At 39.7% G+C, this 15250-nt stretch overlaps 6 protein-coding genes and 1 pseudogene across 7 annotated transcripts; 3 read left to right on the top strand and 4 right to left on the bottom strand. All coding sequences in view use genetic code 12, as the record gives it.

Annotated features, from left to right (window-relative positions):
- Window positions 1-192: 192 nt before the first annotated feature.
- I9W82_004483 (Zn(II)2Cys6 transcription factor domain-containing protein) lies at window positions 193-3330 on the bottom strand (the record flags this gene model as incomplete). Its single annotated transcript, XM_067693560.1, has 1 exon — window positions 193-3330. One exon carries the CDS (start codon window positions 3328-3330, stop codon window positions 193-195), a length of 3138 nt encoding a protein of 1045 aa, XP_067547270.1.
- Window positions 3331-3937: 607 nt separating this feature from the next.
- Window positions 3938-5572, bottom strand: I9W82_004484 (uncharacterized protein; the record flags this gene model as incomplete). Its single annotated transcript, XM_067693561.1, has 1 exon — window positions 3938-5572. The coding sequence occupies one exon, from the start codon at window positions 5570-5572 to the stop codon at window positions 3938-3940; it is 1635 nt and encodes a 544-aa protein (XP_067547271.1).
- Window positions 5573-5743: 171 nt separating this feature from the next.
- Window positions 5744-7093, bottom strand: TOS1 (Tos1p; the record flags this gene model as incomplete). Its single annotated transcript, XM_067693562.1, has 1 exon — window positions 5744-7093. One exon carries the CDS (start codon window positions 7091-7093, stop codon window positions 5744-5746), a length of 1350 nt encoding a protein of 449 aa, XP_067547272.1.
- Window positions 7094-8677: 1584 nt separating this feature from the next.
- On the bottom strand, window positions 8678-9853 carry I9W82_004486 (uncharacterized protein; the record flags this gene model as incomplete). The annotated part of the gene is made up of 1 exon (XM_067693563.1): window positions 8678-9853. The coding sequence occupies one exon, from the start codon at window positions 9851-9853 to the stop codon at window positions 8678-8680; it is 1176 nt and encodes a 391-aa protein (XP_067547273.1).
- Window positions 9854-10167: 314 nt separating this feature from the next.
- I9W82_004487 (uncharacterized protein) lies at window positions 10168-10749 on the top strand (the record flags this gene model as incomplete). Its single annotated transcript, XM_067693564.1, has 1 exon — window positions 10168-10749. One exon carries the CDS (start codon window positions 10168-10170, stop codon window positions 10747-10749), a length of 582 nt encoding a protein of 193 aa, XP_067547274.1.
- Window positions 10750-10883: 134 nt separating this feature from the next.
- Window positions 10884-13142, top strand: I9W82_004488 (DEAH-box ATP-dependent RNA helicase; the record flags this gene model as incomplete). Its single annotated transcript, XM_067693565.1, has 1 exon — window positions 10884-13142. One exon carries the CDS (start codon window positions 10884-10886, stop codon window positions 13140-13142), a length of 2259 nt encoding a protein of 752 aa, XP_067547275.1.
- Window positions 13143-13759: 617 nt separating this feature from the next.
- On the top strand, window positions 13760-15068 carry I9W82_004489 (annotated as a pseudogene). Its single transcript has 2 exons — window positions 13760-14648; window positions 14818-15068. Coding segments are annotated over exons 1-2 (1140 nt in total).
- The last annotated feature ends 182 nt before the right edge of the window (window positions 15069-15250 follow it).

Here is a 15250-nt window from a genome sequence, read left to right on the forward strand (position 1 = left end):
TGAATTTCGTCAAATTTTTAAATTTTTAAATTTTTTTTTTTTTTTTTTTTTTTTTGTTGCTGAACTCCCCAATAGAGTAATACACAGTAATAGAGTAATAGAGAGTAATACAGTAATACAGTAATACAGTAAGAAATGCACTGTTTATGATACTCTCTGTACTATACACTCCCATTACATAGCCACCAGTCCCTACCGTAAATTACTCAAGTTGAAAAAACTAGACCCAGTAATACCACTACCACTACTACTACTACCACCTTTGGCGTCACCCGCTTGATTCTGATTATTATTGCCATCCTCAATGTAGTTTGTAACATTAAGCAAGGAAAAAAAACTTCTGGTACTTGCACTCATTGGTAAGTTGGTATTACTACCAATACTAGGGAAATTAAACTGAGGAGTCGATGGAAGATCATTGGCAACAACAAAGTCACTCATGCCTCCGGTGGCACCAGTGGCACCTCCACTAGGTGCTGCTTCTGCTTCCGTTGTTGGTGGTGCATTATTGTGGATAAATTTATGACCATGTTCATTCTTGGGTACAATAGTGAAAAAATCCTGATCTTGATCATCATCATCATCCTCTTCATCGTCATCTGCACGGTATTGGACAGCAGGAGTAGGATTATTGATTTCGAAATTGGGTCCATCTAGTCTAGACACAGTGAAGTCTCTCATTAGCTCATTCACATCTATTTGAGAAGCAATTCGTTGTTGTGGTTGAAATAAGGACGAAGCAAATGATGATGATGGTGCTTGATGAGATTGAGGGGTTATACCTGTGTGTAATGGTAGATCAATATTCTGGGGAGTTGGTGGTGTTGGTTGTATTGGCATTGGCATTGGTGAAGGTACAGGTACAGGTTCATAACTTTGCAACGATGATGGTAGTTGCTGTTGTTGTTGTTGTTGTTGTTGTTGCAGTTCCTGCTGCTGCTGCTGCTGCTCACTATCCTCCTTCTTCACCTCACTCAACATCAAAAACCAATTATTCAAAATCTTATGTGCCCGAATCAACTTATTAATATTATTAAAGAAAGGCAAGTGACTAATCAACAACTCACTAAACCGAACCAACAACTCTTGATCTTGTAAATTAACCAGTTTGCCCAACCCAACTTCAACTTGTTTAATCTCCAAGAAAATCTTCAAAATGTGCAACATTGGTTGTAGGATTTGGTAGTTTGACACTTTGACTTTAAACACATCTCCATCTGCAAGTTCCAAGTGATGGCATATGGAGTCAATTATGCGAATGATTTCTAGTTTGCTTTGATCAAAGTTTAAAGGGCGAACTAGCATGATTTTGAATAGAAGGATTTCACAAATGATGTTCCACATGTGATCTGGAGAAGAAGAAGATGATGATGATGTGGAGATGGTGGTTCTTAATGCTTCGATCCTTCCTTTTAGTTCAAAATAACCTGGATGTGGCTTATCAAATTCCAACAGTTGGTTAAACCAGGCAGTCTTGGATATCGGTTGAATCAAGCCCAGGTCTTCAATTAAATGCATTAGCCTATAAGCATACCCTTCAGAAGCTACTACTGCACGATGATATTTATCACTTTTCAAATGCAACAATACGTCATTATTTCGAAACACATTCACATCATAATTATACGAGCTCAACAAGATATAATATCGCTCAAATGTATAAATCAACTCATACAATTCACGCACAGGAGCCACTGAATCATGTTCGCGAACATGGATCAACTGGAAATTGCTAATTGCACGACTTATATATAATAGCTTCTGATGTTCTTGCGCTTCGTTGCCGTATGCGTTATGAGTCTCGGGTGAAGTGTACGAGTTTAACGTATTGGTTAAATTCAAAATATGATTGTAGTTGCATAATTGGATATTGGATAAGGACAAGTTGTAGTAGATTTGGTACTGATTTAAATGAGCAAATAAATTTTGCGTATGGTTCCCATTGGCTTTGTTTCGAGGTATGATTGAAGGCACAATAAAATTCTTTTCTATCAAGGAGAATATCTCCAATACTTTGAAATGACACAAGTTTTTAAAACTCTTGAATGGTCGAAATGCCAATTTCTTTTTAGCATAGCTGACAAATTTTTTAAATTTCTGTTTCTTCAACTTGATTAAAATCTCCGCAATGATTTGATTTAGGGTGATGATTATAAGTAAAGTGGACAAGTAGAGCGAGTCGTCGTGATGTTGAACTAGATTGATCTCGAGATAATGGGTATTTACACCTTGAGAATTGGTGATGTTGGGGTAATTTGAATTTAGGAATGACACTAGTTTTGAATAGTTGGTCAAGATGGATTTCACCGTTAGTGGAGCAAGTAGTTCGGAAATTGAGGGCTCTTCGCCTATCAAGTTGAGATTTTCAATCAAGTTGCTTGGGGTGACAAGGTACTCCTCCGTAGAAGAAGAAGGAGTAGCAGTAGTAGTCACAATAGAAGCAGAAGCACTATTGTTGTTGTTGTTGTTGTTGTTGTTGTTGATGTTGTTGTTGATGTTGTTGTTGATGCTGTTGCTGGTTCCAAGATCTGCCTCATTAATCATAGTTTGAGCCTGGCTAGGCACCAACTGTAAACTCCCTTGGTCAAAACTACCCCCACGCTGTACTGGAACCGGCGTCACTGAAGGCTGCACCACCGATGATGATCGATTACTCAAAGACGGCGTCGAATGACGCGAAGAGCCCGTCTCCTCTTCAACTATACTCGGACTTCTTTCTTGCGAATGTGTAGACGACTGTCTTGACGATAACTCCAGCCTAGGCCAAATTCCTCCACCGGCACCACCAACACCAATACTTCCTCCACCATTAGCGCCAGGTGTATTTAGTTCAATAACCTCGCTCAAGTTGTTTATCGAATCTAGCGTCTTTTTCGATAACGCCTTTGGCCCCGACTTTTTCCTCTCCCGATTCCGAGTACAAACCAACCCATTAGCTTTGCAATGCTCACACGGCGTATTTGGTCCACATCGGACTTTCCTCAACGCACATGCATCACAAGCTCGTGATGTAGTTGTGCGTTTCTTCCTGTTTGGATTCGTACCGTTTTTGTAGTTGGCGATGCTGCTTTTTGTCGTGTGTTTGTTTGTTATTTTTGTGACGGACTGTTTGGAGATGTTTGGTTTTTGGGTTGGGCTGATGTTGTTGTTGTTGTTGTTGTTATTGTTATTGTTGTTGTCGTTGCGAAAGAAGTCTGAAAATCGAGAGTTTGGACTGGATTGATACCGCTGAGCTTGAGGCTGGTGGGGCTGTTGTTGGGTAGTGCTAGGTGACTGTTGTTTTTGTTGCTTTTGTTGTTGCTCATGTGAGTCAACTGTGCTGTTGTTCATAGCTGAGTAAGTAAAAGGTATATATATATATATCTATAGATAAGAGCCCATTCGTTGTTGGATGATTTAGGTTTTCTTTATAAATTTTTTAATTATTAATTTTTAATTTTTAAGTTTGTTGTGTTTTATGCGGAGTTTTCAATTTTTTTCTTTTGTTTGTGAATCTCAACCGTATAAAACTTTATAAAACAGAGAATACAAAGGTAATCAAGTGTTTTTATTTCTCTGGCATTAAATCTTACTACTAACGTATCATAGATTTATTAGGTTTAGTAAGTCTACTGTAATATGTATATACTATATATATTCTTATTATTCAAGTGATGAGTTTTTCACTGCGCCCCTACTGTGTACCCCTGAAACCCTTTAAAATGTTTCATCAGCGGTTGTTTTTTTCTTCTCTTTATATTTTGCAGCCCTTAAATTTTTATTTTATTATTTTATCTCTCTTTTTGTTTCTTTTAAATTTCATTCGGACAGCATTTCTCCAGTGGGGTAAATTGGAGCTTTAAAACGCCACGAATAAAAACGAAACCACGAAGAGAACTCCGGAACAGGAGGACCAAATTCACATCTCGCGCATGTAGTCCTTATATCTTCTCAGTTTTTATCCCATCATGTCTCGATATTGTCGTTGTCTATCTGCCATATCTAGATAAATTTGATACTTGACAAGTAACAAAGACAACTCACTCTCCAGAATAGCCAGTCCTTTACTTCCTCCTCCTCTAGGAGTAAACACCACCTCCTTTTCCTTTTCCTTTTCCTCTTCCTGTGAACAGTCCCCTCTTGTAACGTTATCAAATGCATTCTCATAAGTCCACCCTTCATGACATAGTTGTGCCACATGGCCCAACTTCGCAGCACCAACACAACAATCCACACTCATTACTCTAACTTCCACATCACACAAATCAGCAACAAGTTGAACAAACCTCGCATTCTTTGCCTGTGATCCAGATATCACCAACGTGTCGACCCCCAACGGCTCAATCAAGTGTCGTGTTTGAAATGCAAGAAACTCCATAATGAGATTATACTCAGCGAGCAAGGCATCTGCTGTGGTGGTGTTGTTGTTGTTTATAATTGGTCCAAATGGTCCATTAGGATTATCGATGATCAGTTCAGACATGGCGCCATCTTGGTATGGCGTTCTGTTGCCATAGACGTCGCCATAGTAGAAATAACCCTTCAATAGCTGATGGATTCCAGGACAGCTGCTCTTCTCTACTTCTGCTGTTTGCTTCTCCAATGTTGCAAATGTTGACGCATAGTTGTTGGGCAGTATACCATGTTTGGTAAATAATCGTTCGTAGAGTTTGCCAGTTGCCGGCTGGCCGAACTCGTAAACGTAATGACCAGGTTTAGTGAGGTTATATGGACCCCACATCCCATCATGGAACAGCTTCTGTTTGCTGTTGTAGATGAAACAAGTTGATGTGCCAGCAACCATAAAACAGGAATTGGAATCCTCTTGTGATTGAGATGAAAGTGAGTTGATCCAGCCCGCATAGCAATCGATGCATCCATGACCAATGACTGCGTTTGTGCCATGTACCATCCCAATTGGCTCCCCAATGGATCCATTGATCAGGTTCACCCCACCAATCTCGAGTGAAATCCCAGCTTCCTTAAGCAAATTTTTCGACCACCCCTTTATGGACCCATCAGTTGCGTACAGATGGGACTCAACGATATCTAGTGAATGGCACTCCACTCTGCCATCAACAACACCATATTTCAACATGTAGCTGATCCAATCATACAATTCAAAACAGACAAGATTATGCACTTCCTCTGGATATGTATTTTGAATCATTTTCAATTTCGGTAGACCTAGTTCAGAGATGAAGTTGCCGCCAAGTTGTGCTCTAGCATGGCTGATTTCTGGTGTATCTAGCAGATTAAGAACCTGCGTTTCTTGAATCGCTGAGTTATCCATCCATAGCAACACATCGGATGCAGTTCCTTTAGGGTCCAAGTTGAATGGGTGGAGGAATCCATTTATTTTCTTGGTGATCACAGTGGAACATGTAGCTGAGATGGCAATGGAGTCAAATGAAGAATGATGAGGTGGGAGTAGTTGTAGTAGGGATTCGTAGATTTCAAGTGAAGATTGAGTAATGAATTTTGATTTGTTTATGCGAATCGGTTGGCTTTTAGTTGTTGTTGTTGTTGTTGTTGAGTTGTAAGTGACTCGAATTGAGGATGTGCCGATGTCTACTCCGACGTGTGTGCCCATTAGAGGAAGTGATTACAATTGATGGTTTTATTGGATATCTTTTTTTCATTTTGGTCTACTATACAAAATATATAAAAAATACAAAAAATTACAAGAACAACAACAAATTAGTATACTCTTTTAGGCAGAGCAGATGGGAGCGAGGGAGGGAGGTAGTGTTTGTTTGTTTGTTTAATAACCGATGGTGGCTACTGAGCCTGATTGTTGTAACCAAGAGTTAACAGTATCTTCATCCAAACTCGATCCAAAATCAGTAGAATCATCAACTTGAACAATATGAATCTCATTTCCAGTAAAGATTACAGCTGCCTTGAATGATCCACTGGTTGGTCTTTGGAAATAATCTTGAGATCCACCACCACCATTGTTTGAATTTGAAGAAGCACCTTGTCCATCATGTAAATGACTAATCAATTTACTGGAACCAGATGATAAACATTCAAATAAATCCATTTCTCCACAACCGCTCTTCCAGCATGAACATGAAGAGTCTCCGTATTGTAAAGTTCTTGGGATCTTGGCATTAAGCAACCAGACGGCTGGCATATCAGCATTGAATCCAGAAGATCCATCACTTGGCATTTCAAATTCAAAAACGAAAATCTTTTCATTACCACCAAAACCATGATGAGCAACTGTACCTGATCTGTAGTAACCACAAGAGTCTCCTGAACATTTTTGTCCCGACATGACAACAAACTCAGTGTTTGAACCAATGGTGACTTCTTCCAAGGCAACAGGACTAGATGAACCACCAGAATTGTCAGAGTTGGCATAAGATAATGAGTTTCCAAAGTTGGATGACCAAACACCTGATCCTGAACCACCGTAGTAGTTCAAAAAGACACAGTTATCGGCGTTACCTGGGGTGTAGTAGGAGTCTCTTTGCCAAGCACCATCAGCAGCAGCAGTCTCTGTAGAGGAAGAAGCGTCTGATGAAGTTGTGGTTGGCGCAGATTGGGTGGAGATTGATCTATAAGCTTTTCCTTCACCTGCCAAGTTGGTGACTGAAGTGGTACCAGCAGTAGCGGCATTGTTGCTAGAACTATCATCAGCAGTGCCTGTTTCAGTGGCTTGTGAAGTGACGGTGTTTCCATTACCATCAATAAAGACAGTTTGAGTGACTTTGACAAATTCAGTAGCTCTCTTGTGTTTGTGGTGGACGTGTCTGGTGTTGCAATCTTCTTCTTCTTCAATAGCATCTCTCTTGGAGTTAGTGCTGTTATCACCTGGGTAATAAACACCAAATTGCAACAATTTCAAAGGACCTCTAAAATGGACAGATAATTCTTCATCAAGAGGACTCAAGTTTCCACTAAAGGAGTGGCTTTCTTGAGTACAAGTTCCACTATCGTCATCCATATTGGTGACATCTTGGTATGAACCGGAGAATCCAATGCCCTTGTATACAACCTTGTTGGTTTGGGCGCAGTAGTAGTTACCTCCTTCGTATGAGCAGGAAGCTTCGACAGATATGATGGACGACAAGACTGCGAATAAAGTAGCAGTTGAAAACTTCATTTTTTGAACTGTTGTAGTTGACTTTTATGTTTCTGTTGATTCTTTTTATGAGAAAGGAATGACTAAAGGTAAGTGGTGATTATACTATAGCTTTAATAGTATAAAGATGTAAAGGAATGACAAACTAGTTGGAAAATTAAAAGGAAAGAAAACTTCAAATAAAGGAGTTAAAAAAGTGGTGATATGAAAGGAGAAAGGAGAAAAAGAAAGAGAGAAAAGTTGCGTTGTTATGTTGTCGAAGGAGGGAATTTTGTTTTGGTTTTATTTTATTGTTAGATTTTACAATTGTTAAACGATTATTATAATAAGCTTCTGGTTTAGTTTCTATTTTGTGGTTTCTTAGAGTTAATGCAAGGCTTGTCGTTTTATGTTGTATGATTTTATTTCTTTCTTTCTTTATTTATTTTTTTTGGCGGTTAAAAGAATATATGGTGAAATTTTGCATCAATTGTGCCAAAAAAAAAATACAATTTTGTGCATTTGTGTAATGTTTACATTTTTAAGTATAATAAACAATAGTTAGACGATTTTCTTAACTATGGATAAGTAGTGTACTTGTGACTAAGATGTGGTATTGTGTTTCCTTATGCTTTATGCTGGCTGTTGTTGAAAATTCTTTTTGAGCGTATCCATCACAAAAGCAACAAAGAACACAATGACAGTAAGTAGTACAATAGTAAGAGCAATAGTAGTAGCAGTATAGTATACACGTGACTTATTGTCGTGTAATTTAACCCAATTGGGATAAACCAAAATATACACCTATCCAAGTACAAAAAGATTAGGCGTTTAAATTATTATTATTACAAAAGTGAATTACACACCAAAATCGTCTAATTCTTCCAGCCTTGTTATTACTCTACACTCAAACTTATACATTATACATGACTTAATCCTTCTTTTTTAAGGTGGTAAGATACACCTACAGTAGAAATAAGAAATATCTCTGTTCAGAGCTTGTCGTTGTCGGATCCCATTTCTAAGTACTCCTCAACCTGAGCTCTTCTTCTTCTTCCTATTGTTGTAGGCTGGTTGTTTCTCTTTTCTCCCAAACAGTAAGCTAAGCCGATGACCTCATTAAGATGAGAAAATTTTTTTGTTTGATTTTGCAACAAAACTTGGCAAAAAATCTGTAGCAAGTTTGTTTTACATCAGAATTAGAAAGATCTTACGTACAAAGCCTTGTATTGAATCTAGATCCTGCTAATTTATCCTAACTGATGCAAGTACAACCGATAAGAATACAATATAATATCTTATTTTACTATAGATCTAGATCTAACCAGGTATCTGTTGTTTGATGATGATGATGACGCACATATACAGCCGTAGCAACACAGTATCAAATTCGATTACACTCTAACCAGCCTTTCAATATATACCGTTTGAATTATAACCGTTGCATTGTTTTGAAAAACTTTTTCACCCACCACAAAATCTTAAACCTCAAAACTCTAATGCCATAAAGTCAAGCTTTTTTTTTTTTTTTTTTTTTTTTTGACCTTGATTTTGCACCTTTATTGGCTGCAATTACGATGAGCATACCCAGTTTTTGTGAAAAATACGACATAGTACCACCTAGTTCTAGCTAATTAGTCTCTCTTCTAACGCTTCATCAATCAGTGTCCTGTCATCTTCAACAGCCTCATCTTCTTTTAACCAAGTGGGGATAAACCTCCATTTCTCCACCTCCAACACTCCATTAAACCACAATGTACCAAACACCAATACAGCAAACCCAAACATTTGTAAAAACTTAAATTGTTCCCACTTCATCACAACCACAGCAAATAACCATACAATTAACGTCCTACATGTATCTACTGTTGACCTAGCCGTAGCTGACACCCTATGCGTAATGGATAATCCACAAAAATTGAAACTTGCAATCGATGCCATGATAAGGAAAGATGTAACCAACACTGTCCTATTATTCAACACTTGTGAAAATGCTTCAACTATATTGAATGGTGATTTAGCAAACTCTTCTGGTGATTGCACCCACTTTGAAATGAAATTAGCCACAACCATAAATAACACAATTGTAGTAGCACCAAAGAATCCTTCAATGTAGACTAATTGTAGTGGGATTATGGGTTGTTTGGCCAATATGTGTTCTTCAACTACAAATTGCACACCTTGGAGTGAAGTAGCACTAATAATCAAAAGTATACCAAACACAACCAACCCTGCGCTCAGCGTAGAAGAAGAAGATGAATCGACTGTCTCTGTCTTACTCTTTGATTGTGATCCACTGAGACCAACTATACCCACACCCAAAGTAATAACCAACAATGCAATCCAATGCAACTTGGATATCTTACGACGAAGGAATATGACAGACAACACAGCAACAAACAACACAACTGACCCCCTCGTCATTTGGTAGATGGATACAGGTACGTAAATCAAACCTATATTGAGCAACGTCGTACAACTCAAGTCGCAAATTGCCGGGATAGCCAACTTCCAATGCTTAAATATAGAAGCGCCTCCATCAGATCCACTTACATCCACTTCCTCTTCACTTAGCTGTATGTACTTACTCGAGTAGTACCACCTATACCCCAAATACACAAAAAACATCGACCATTCTCCAAGAAACATTTGTAGTGTTTGGATACCCGGCTGGTTGAAATATTGTGGGTTGGATGTAGCACAGTCATGGACGCCTTGATTGTCTTGAAATTTTGTAAGGAGTGAGTTGGCTGCTCCTGTGAGGAGTGTACCGAACACAATTATTATTAAACTTGCATCCATTGATAGAATCTCTGTTGTTGAAGCTGATGGAGTAGAGGAGGTGGAGTTGTATATTTTTTTTGGGTCTGTGTTTCAGATTTGGTGGAGCTACCAGAATGGTGCCGTATGGTGAGTTTTCGGCAGGGATGGTTTGTAAACAAATATGCCTACAAGCAACAGGAGCCGCTTGGATACTTCTACACTAACAAGATACAGCAGTGCAGTTGACACAAATTTAGCAGAGTGTAGATGTATCAGTACGTCGTTCTTTTATTTCCGCATATCGAAGTTGCAAAAAACTTTCTTAGTCCCACTCTCTACACACACTTTTGCTAATGAACTCATCTATTCAACCAGTCAACCGTCAGTTGGACCTAGTAGTCTCACCTGCTCCTGCTCATATCCCCATTACCAGTTCTACTGTCCCCGCAACTCGCAAAATCGCCCCATCATTAGCCCTCGTCAGCAACAACTTCTACCATAGAAAAATCTCCCATGATCAGAAGCTACTCGCCATCCACGAGTCACTACACAAATCAGGCATACTCTTTACCACAAGCGTCTACTGCTTTCTCCACAACTTGAACGACCAGAAACAACAACCAACGGTAGAGAAAATCAATCTATTTGCATCTTTCTACACTGAGCAACTATTCACTATGCTTCCATTCACTGGTGAATTGGAGCTCAGCCGAGATGAGTTTGAGCTTGTTTTGACCTTGTTTGAGGACTTCTATTCTGATTATAATTTCATCACTTTGAGCTCATTGACTATTAAAAACAAGGGTAAGTTGCAGCAAGGGATTGCTGACTGGTTTAAGAGCACTAGAGGTGTTGTTATGGAACTGAATAGGGATTTTGCGAGGGAGATACTTAGTGCTGCTTTAAATGACTGGTATCTGCACTTGCAGAGATAGATAGACTGTGAATAGCTGATAGCTAGATTATAAACAGTGTGTATGTGTAGTTAGATGAACTTTTTTTTCTCTTCTTCTCTTCGCTGAATCTTTTCCCTCTGCGATACCCATACAGCTCTTCTCCTTTAACGAATATGACAGAGAGATCACACAAGAGACAAAAAGTTGCCATGGATAGTAACGATGACTCCCAGGCTGAGAAAGTCGCCGAAGAAGCAGAAAAGTCCCTCCATGATCACCCGCACCCACAACACGACACCAAATTGATCCATCACGATAATGGTGAATTCAAAGGACTCGTGCGTCACCAAACTACAGCAGAAGACGCGGAACGACTTGAAGATGGGCCAATTAACCCATTCACTGGTGATGAGTTTACCGACTCCTATTTCAAGATCCTTAAAGTGCGTCGTGACTTGCCGGTTCATGCCCAACGTCTGGAATTCCTCAAGATTTTCCATTCGACGCAAATCATGGTTTTCGTTGGTGAGACTGGGTCAGGTAAAACTACTCAGATCCCTCAATTTGTCCTCTATGACGAGATGCCCCACTTGACGGGGAAGCAAGTTGCGTGTACGCAACCGAGACGTGTGGCGGCCATGTCGGTTGCTCAGCGTGTTTCTGATGAGATGGATGTCAAATTGGGCGAGGAAGTTGGGTACAGTATCCGTTTTGAGAACAAGACGAGCTCGAAAACCATACTCAAGTATATGACTGATGGTATGTTGTTGAGAGAAGCGATGGAGGATCATGATTTGAGCCGTTACTCTTGTATTATTCTCGATGAGGCGCATGAGAGAACATTGGCTACTGATATCTTGATGGGGTTGTTGAAACAAGTGAGCGTAAGGAGACCCGATTTGAAGTTGATTATCATGTCGGCAACGTTGGATGCGGAAAAGTTTCAGAGTTATTTCCATGATGCACCATTGTTGGCGGTGGCTGGAAGGACCCATCCGGTAGAGATTTACTATACCCCGGAGTTTCAGCAGGATTATCTTGATGCGGCTATCCGTACGGTGTTGCAGATCCACGCCACGGAGGATGAAGGTGATGTGTTGTTGTTCCTTACTGGTGAGGAGGAGATTGAAGAGGCGTGTAGAAAGATTCAGTTTGAAGGTGATGACTTGATTAGGGAACAAGGGTGCGGGCCGTTGAAGGTGTATCCTTTGTATGGATCATTGCCTCCGAATCAACAACAACGGATCTTTGAACCAGCGCCGGTGAACCCTGTTCCTGGTGGTCGTGCTGGTAGAAAAGTTATTGTGTCTACAAATATTGCCGAGACTTCATTGACTATCGATGGTATTGTTTATGTTGTTGACCCTGGGTTCTCAAAGCAAAAGGTGTACAACCCTAGAGTCCGTGTTGAATCTTTGCTTGTATCGCCTATTTCTAAAGCTAGTGCTCAACAAAGAGCAGGTAGAGCCGGTCGTACTAGACCCGGTAAATGTTTCAGACTCTACACAGAAGAAGCATTCAAGAAGGAGTTGATTCAACAATCGTATCCAGAGATTCTACGTTCGAACTTAGCTTCCACGGTGTTGGAATTGAAAAAATTGGGAATTGATGATTTGGTCCATTTTGATTTCATGGACCCACCAGCTCCAGAGACCATGATGCGGGCATTGGAAGAGTTGAACTATTTACAGTGTCTTTCAGATGAAGGAGAGTTGACGGCGTTGGGAAGATTAGCATCCAATTTCCCCCTTGATCCTATGCTTGCGGTAATGTTGATTGCGTCACCAGCTTATAAATGTTCCGAGGAGATATTGACCATTGTGGCAATGTTGAGTGTACCCAGTGTCTTTGTGCGTCCATTGTCGGCTCGTCAACAAGCTGATGAAGCCAAGTTGTCATTTGCTGAGTTTGACGGTGATCATTTGACTCTCATTAACGTCTACGAAGCGTTTGTTGCCCAGGAGCTAGAAGTTCATAGATGGTGTCGTGATCATTTCTTAAGCTATCGATCACTCGTCAGCGCACGTAACGTTCGTTCACAATTGCTGCGAATGATGCAGCGCTACGACTTGGAATTAGTGACACAGTACCGCGAAATCCCTGAGCCGCAATACTGGCAAAATATCAAAAAGGCCCTCGTTGCTGGCTTCTTTATGCAAGTGGCCAAAAAGAGAAGCGGTGGCGCCAAGGGCTACCTTACAGTAAAAGACAACCAAGATGTTTTGATCCACCCCAGTACCGTTGTATCTAACCCTGGTGAATGGGTCATTTATAATGAGTTTGTGTTGACGAGTAAGAACTATATTCGGACTGTGACTTGTGTGCAGCCGGAATGGTTGGTTGAGATTGCGCCAAAGTATTATAATTTGGATCATTTTGCTAAGGGTGATGTGAGGTTGAGCTTAGAGAGAGTGATGTCTAGAATGAAATAGAACAATGTTATATAAATTGATATAAAGCGGTATCAAGTGATGTCGGATGCACTTGTAGGTAGAGTAGTTTGCTTTGGATGCAAAAGCCTTTCTGTTGCTGCGTTTGCGACTTGAGATACCTTACAGTATGTGAACCAAAATTGGTAACTTTTCTCTACAACCTATCCAAACACAAATAGACAGTGAATTCTTGATACTATCAACAAATGAAGAAGTGTTTAAAGTATTAAGGAGTGTCAATTACTAACCAGTTTGAATTATCCTCACATGTGGAACAGGAAGTGACACAAAATGAGAAATTTGATTAACTAACCATATCTCTAAAATCAAGCAATGGAAGCAAGGAAAGTGAGCTCTAATGGAGCCACGGGCCAAGTCAACTATGACTTGAAGACCTTTTTGCACCTAAGGGGAGCGCTTATAGACATGGTTCAGAGAAAGGCTTTTATCACTGTGGATATTATTAATTTCCCTTTTCTGAAATTTGCAACCACACGCCAAAACAATTTGTCCTTTATACTTGCTTTAAAAAGTACTGCACCGCACATCAACATCTGCAATGGCCTGGTTTGATTTGAAACGACCCTTTCCACTTCCACGCTTGATTCACACAAACTATGGTTACATTAGTAGATCTACCACACCACGTATTGGAAACTATTTTTACCGAAATCAACCAGCATCAAGCTTTGGTTTTGGCGCCATTACATTCAAGTTTACAAGTTGTGACAAAGTTGAAACTTTACAAACACATACATGTATACGAGGTTCATACCTCACCAAAATGTCAAAAACCTTCAATTATCAAATACAGCTTCCCTAAAAACTTGAATAATCCAACAGCAAACAAGTTCACCATCATCTCGATTGATTCCATTAAAAAGTATTTGACGACTATGGACGCAACCCAGTCAGTTACTTGCCTCGAGTATCCCTTGCTGGACTGTAGACAGCTCCGTTCACATTTTAATCGAATCAAGAATTTCTATCACATATCTTTGCACGAGAAATCACCTGACTACTTTCGAGCGGATGGTGATGCTGGCGTTGAATTTCCCAAGAGTTCATGTAGCGGATGTGCAATATTGTCAGAAGCAGACACTTGGGTAGGAGATACTAGGCGCAATATACCGCATGTATACTACCCCACACGAGCATCTCATCCACAAAGTCCATTTATGAAGTTGGGTAAGGATGATGTATTTGCTAATGTCACTGATTTAAATGTTCGTGTTCCCCGAAGCAATTGGTTTCGAAAGAGATATGAATGTCAATTAAAATTGAAACGATTGAAGATGGAGCTTACTTATGACGTTTTGTCTTATGATGGAAAGTTTAGGATTGACAAGATATTTTCCACCACTGATTTAAGAGAATTGTACATTGCTGGGTCCTGTAATTTCGATGAACTTTTCTCAACTTCTAATATTGATACTTCATTTCCAAAATTGATCCAACTAGGATTACGAATAACTAAGTACTCTTACTATTGGCCAGTGAAAATATGTACAATTAAGCACAAATACTTGAAAAAAAATCATTGTTTCAACTGCAAAAGCGGACACACAAACTGCTCAAAATGTTTGTAAACTAACAGTACAATTTCCAAATGCCGGTATTCATTGGTGGAGGAGCTATGACTACTATAACGGCCCTGCTCGCTATTTTGTGCTAGAGCAACAATCGTGGTTTAGTCCGCAAATTGACCCGGGATGTGTCGGATTTCATTGGTCCTCGCCATTCGCCAGCACGAAAACGTACAATGCAATGGACAAGTTGGAATGTAAAGTCGAGAGATTGGATAGCAGTGAAAAGAATTTGGTTACCTTGAAGAGATGCTATACCATTTATGAGTTACGAGCGATGTTTGCATTGTATGATCGTAAGATCTATGACTTAGAAGAATTGCTTGCGCGTTTCATGTAGGAAATCAATTGTCATCTGTCATCTGTACTATGTACACCTTCCTCAAATTAAGTTAGATAAGCTAGAAATGAGTTTCCAAAAACATGTAGATCTATTGTACGTAGGGGCATATACCCATTGAAAAATTTTTGAAAAAAAAAAAGCAAAAAAAAAAAAAAAATTACATCATCATCATCATCACA

This window comes from Candida metapsilosis (genome assembly GCF_017655625.1).
Source record: "Candida metapsilosis strain BP57 chromosome Unknown scaffold6, whole genome shotgun sequence".
Lineage (NCBI taxonomy): Eukaryota > Fungi > Ascomycota > Pichiomycetes > Serinales > Debaryomycetaceae > Lodderomyces > Lodderomyces metapsilosis.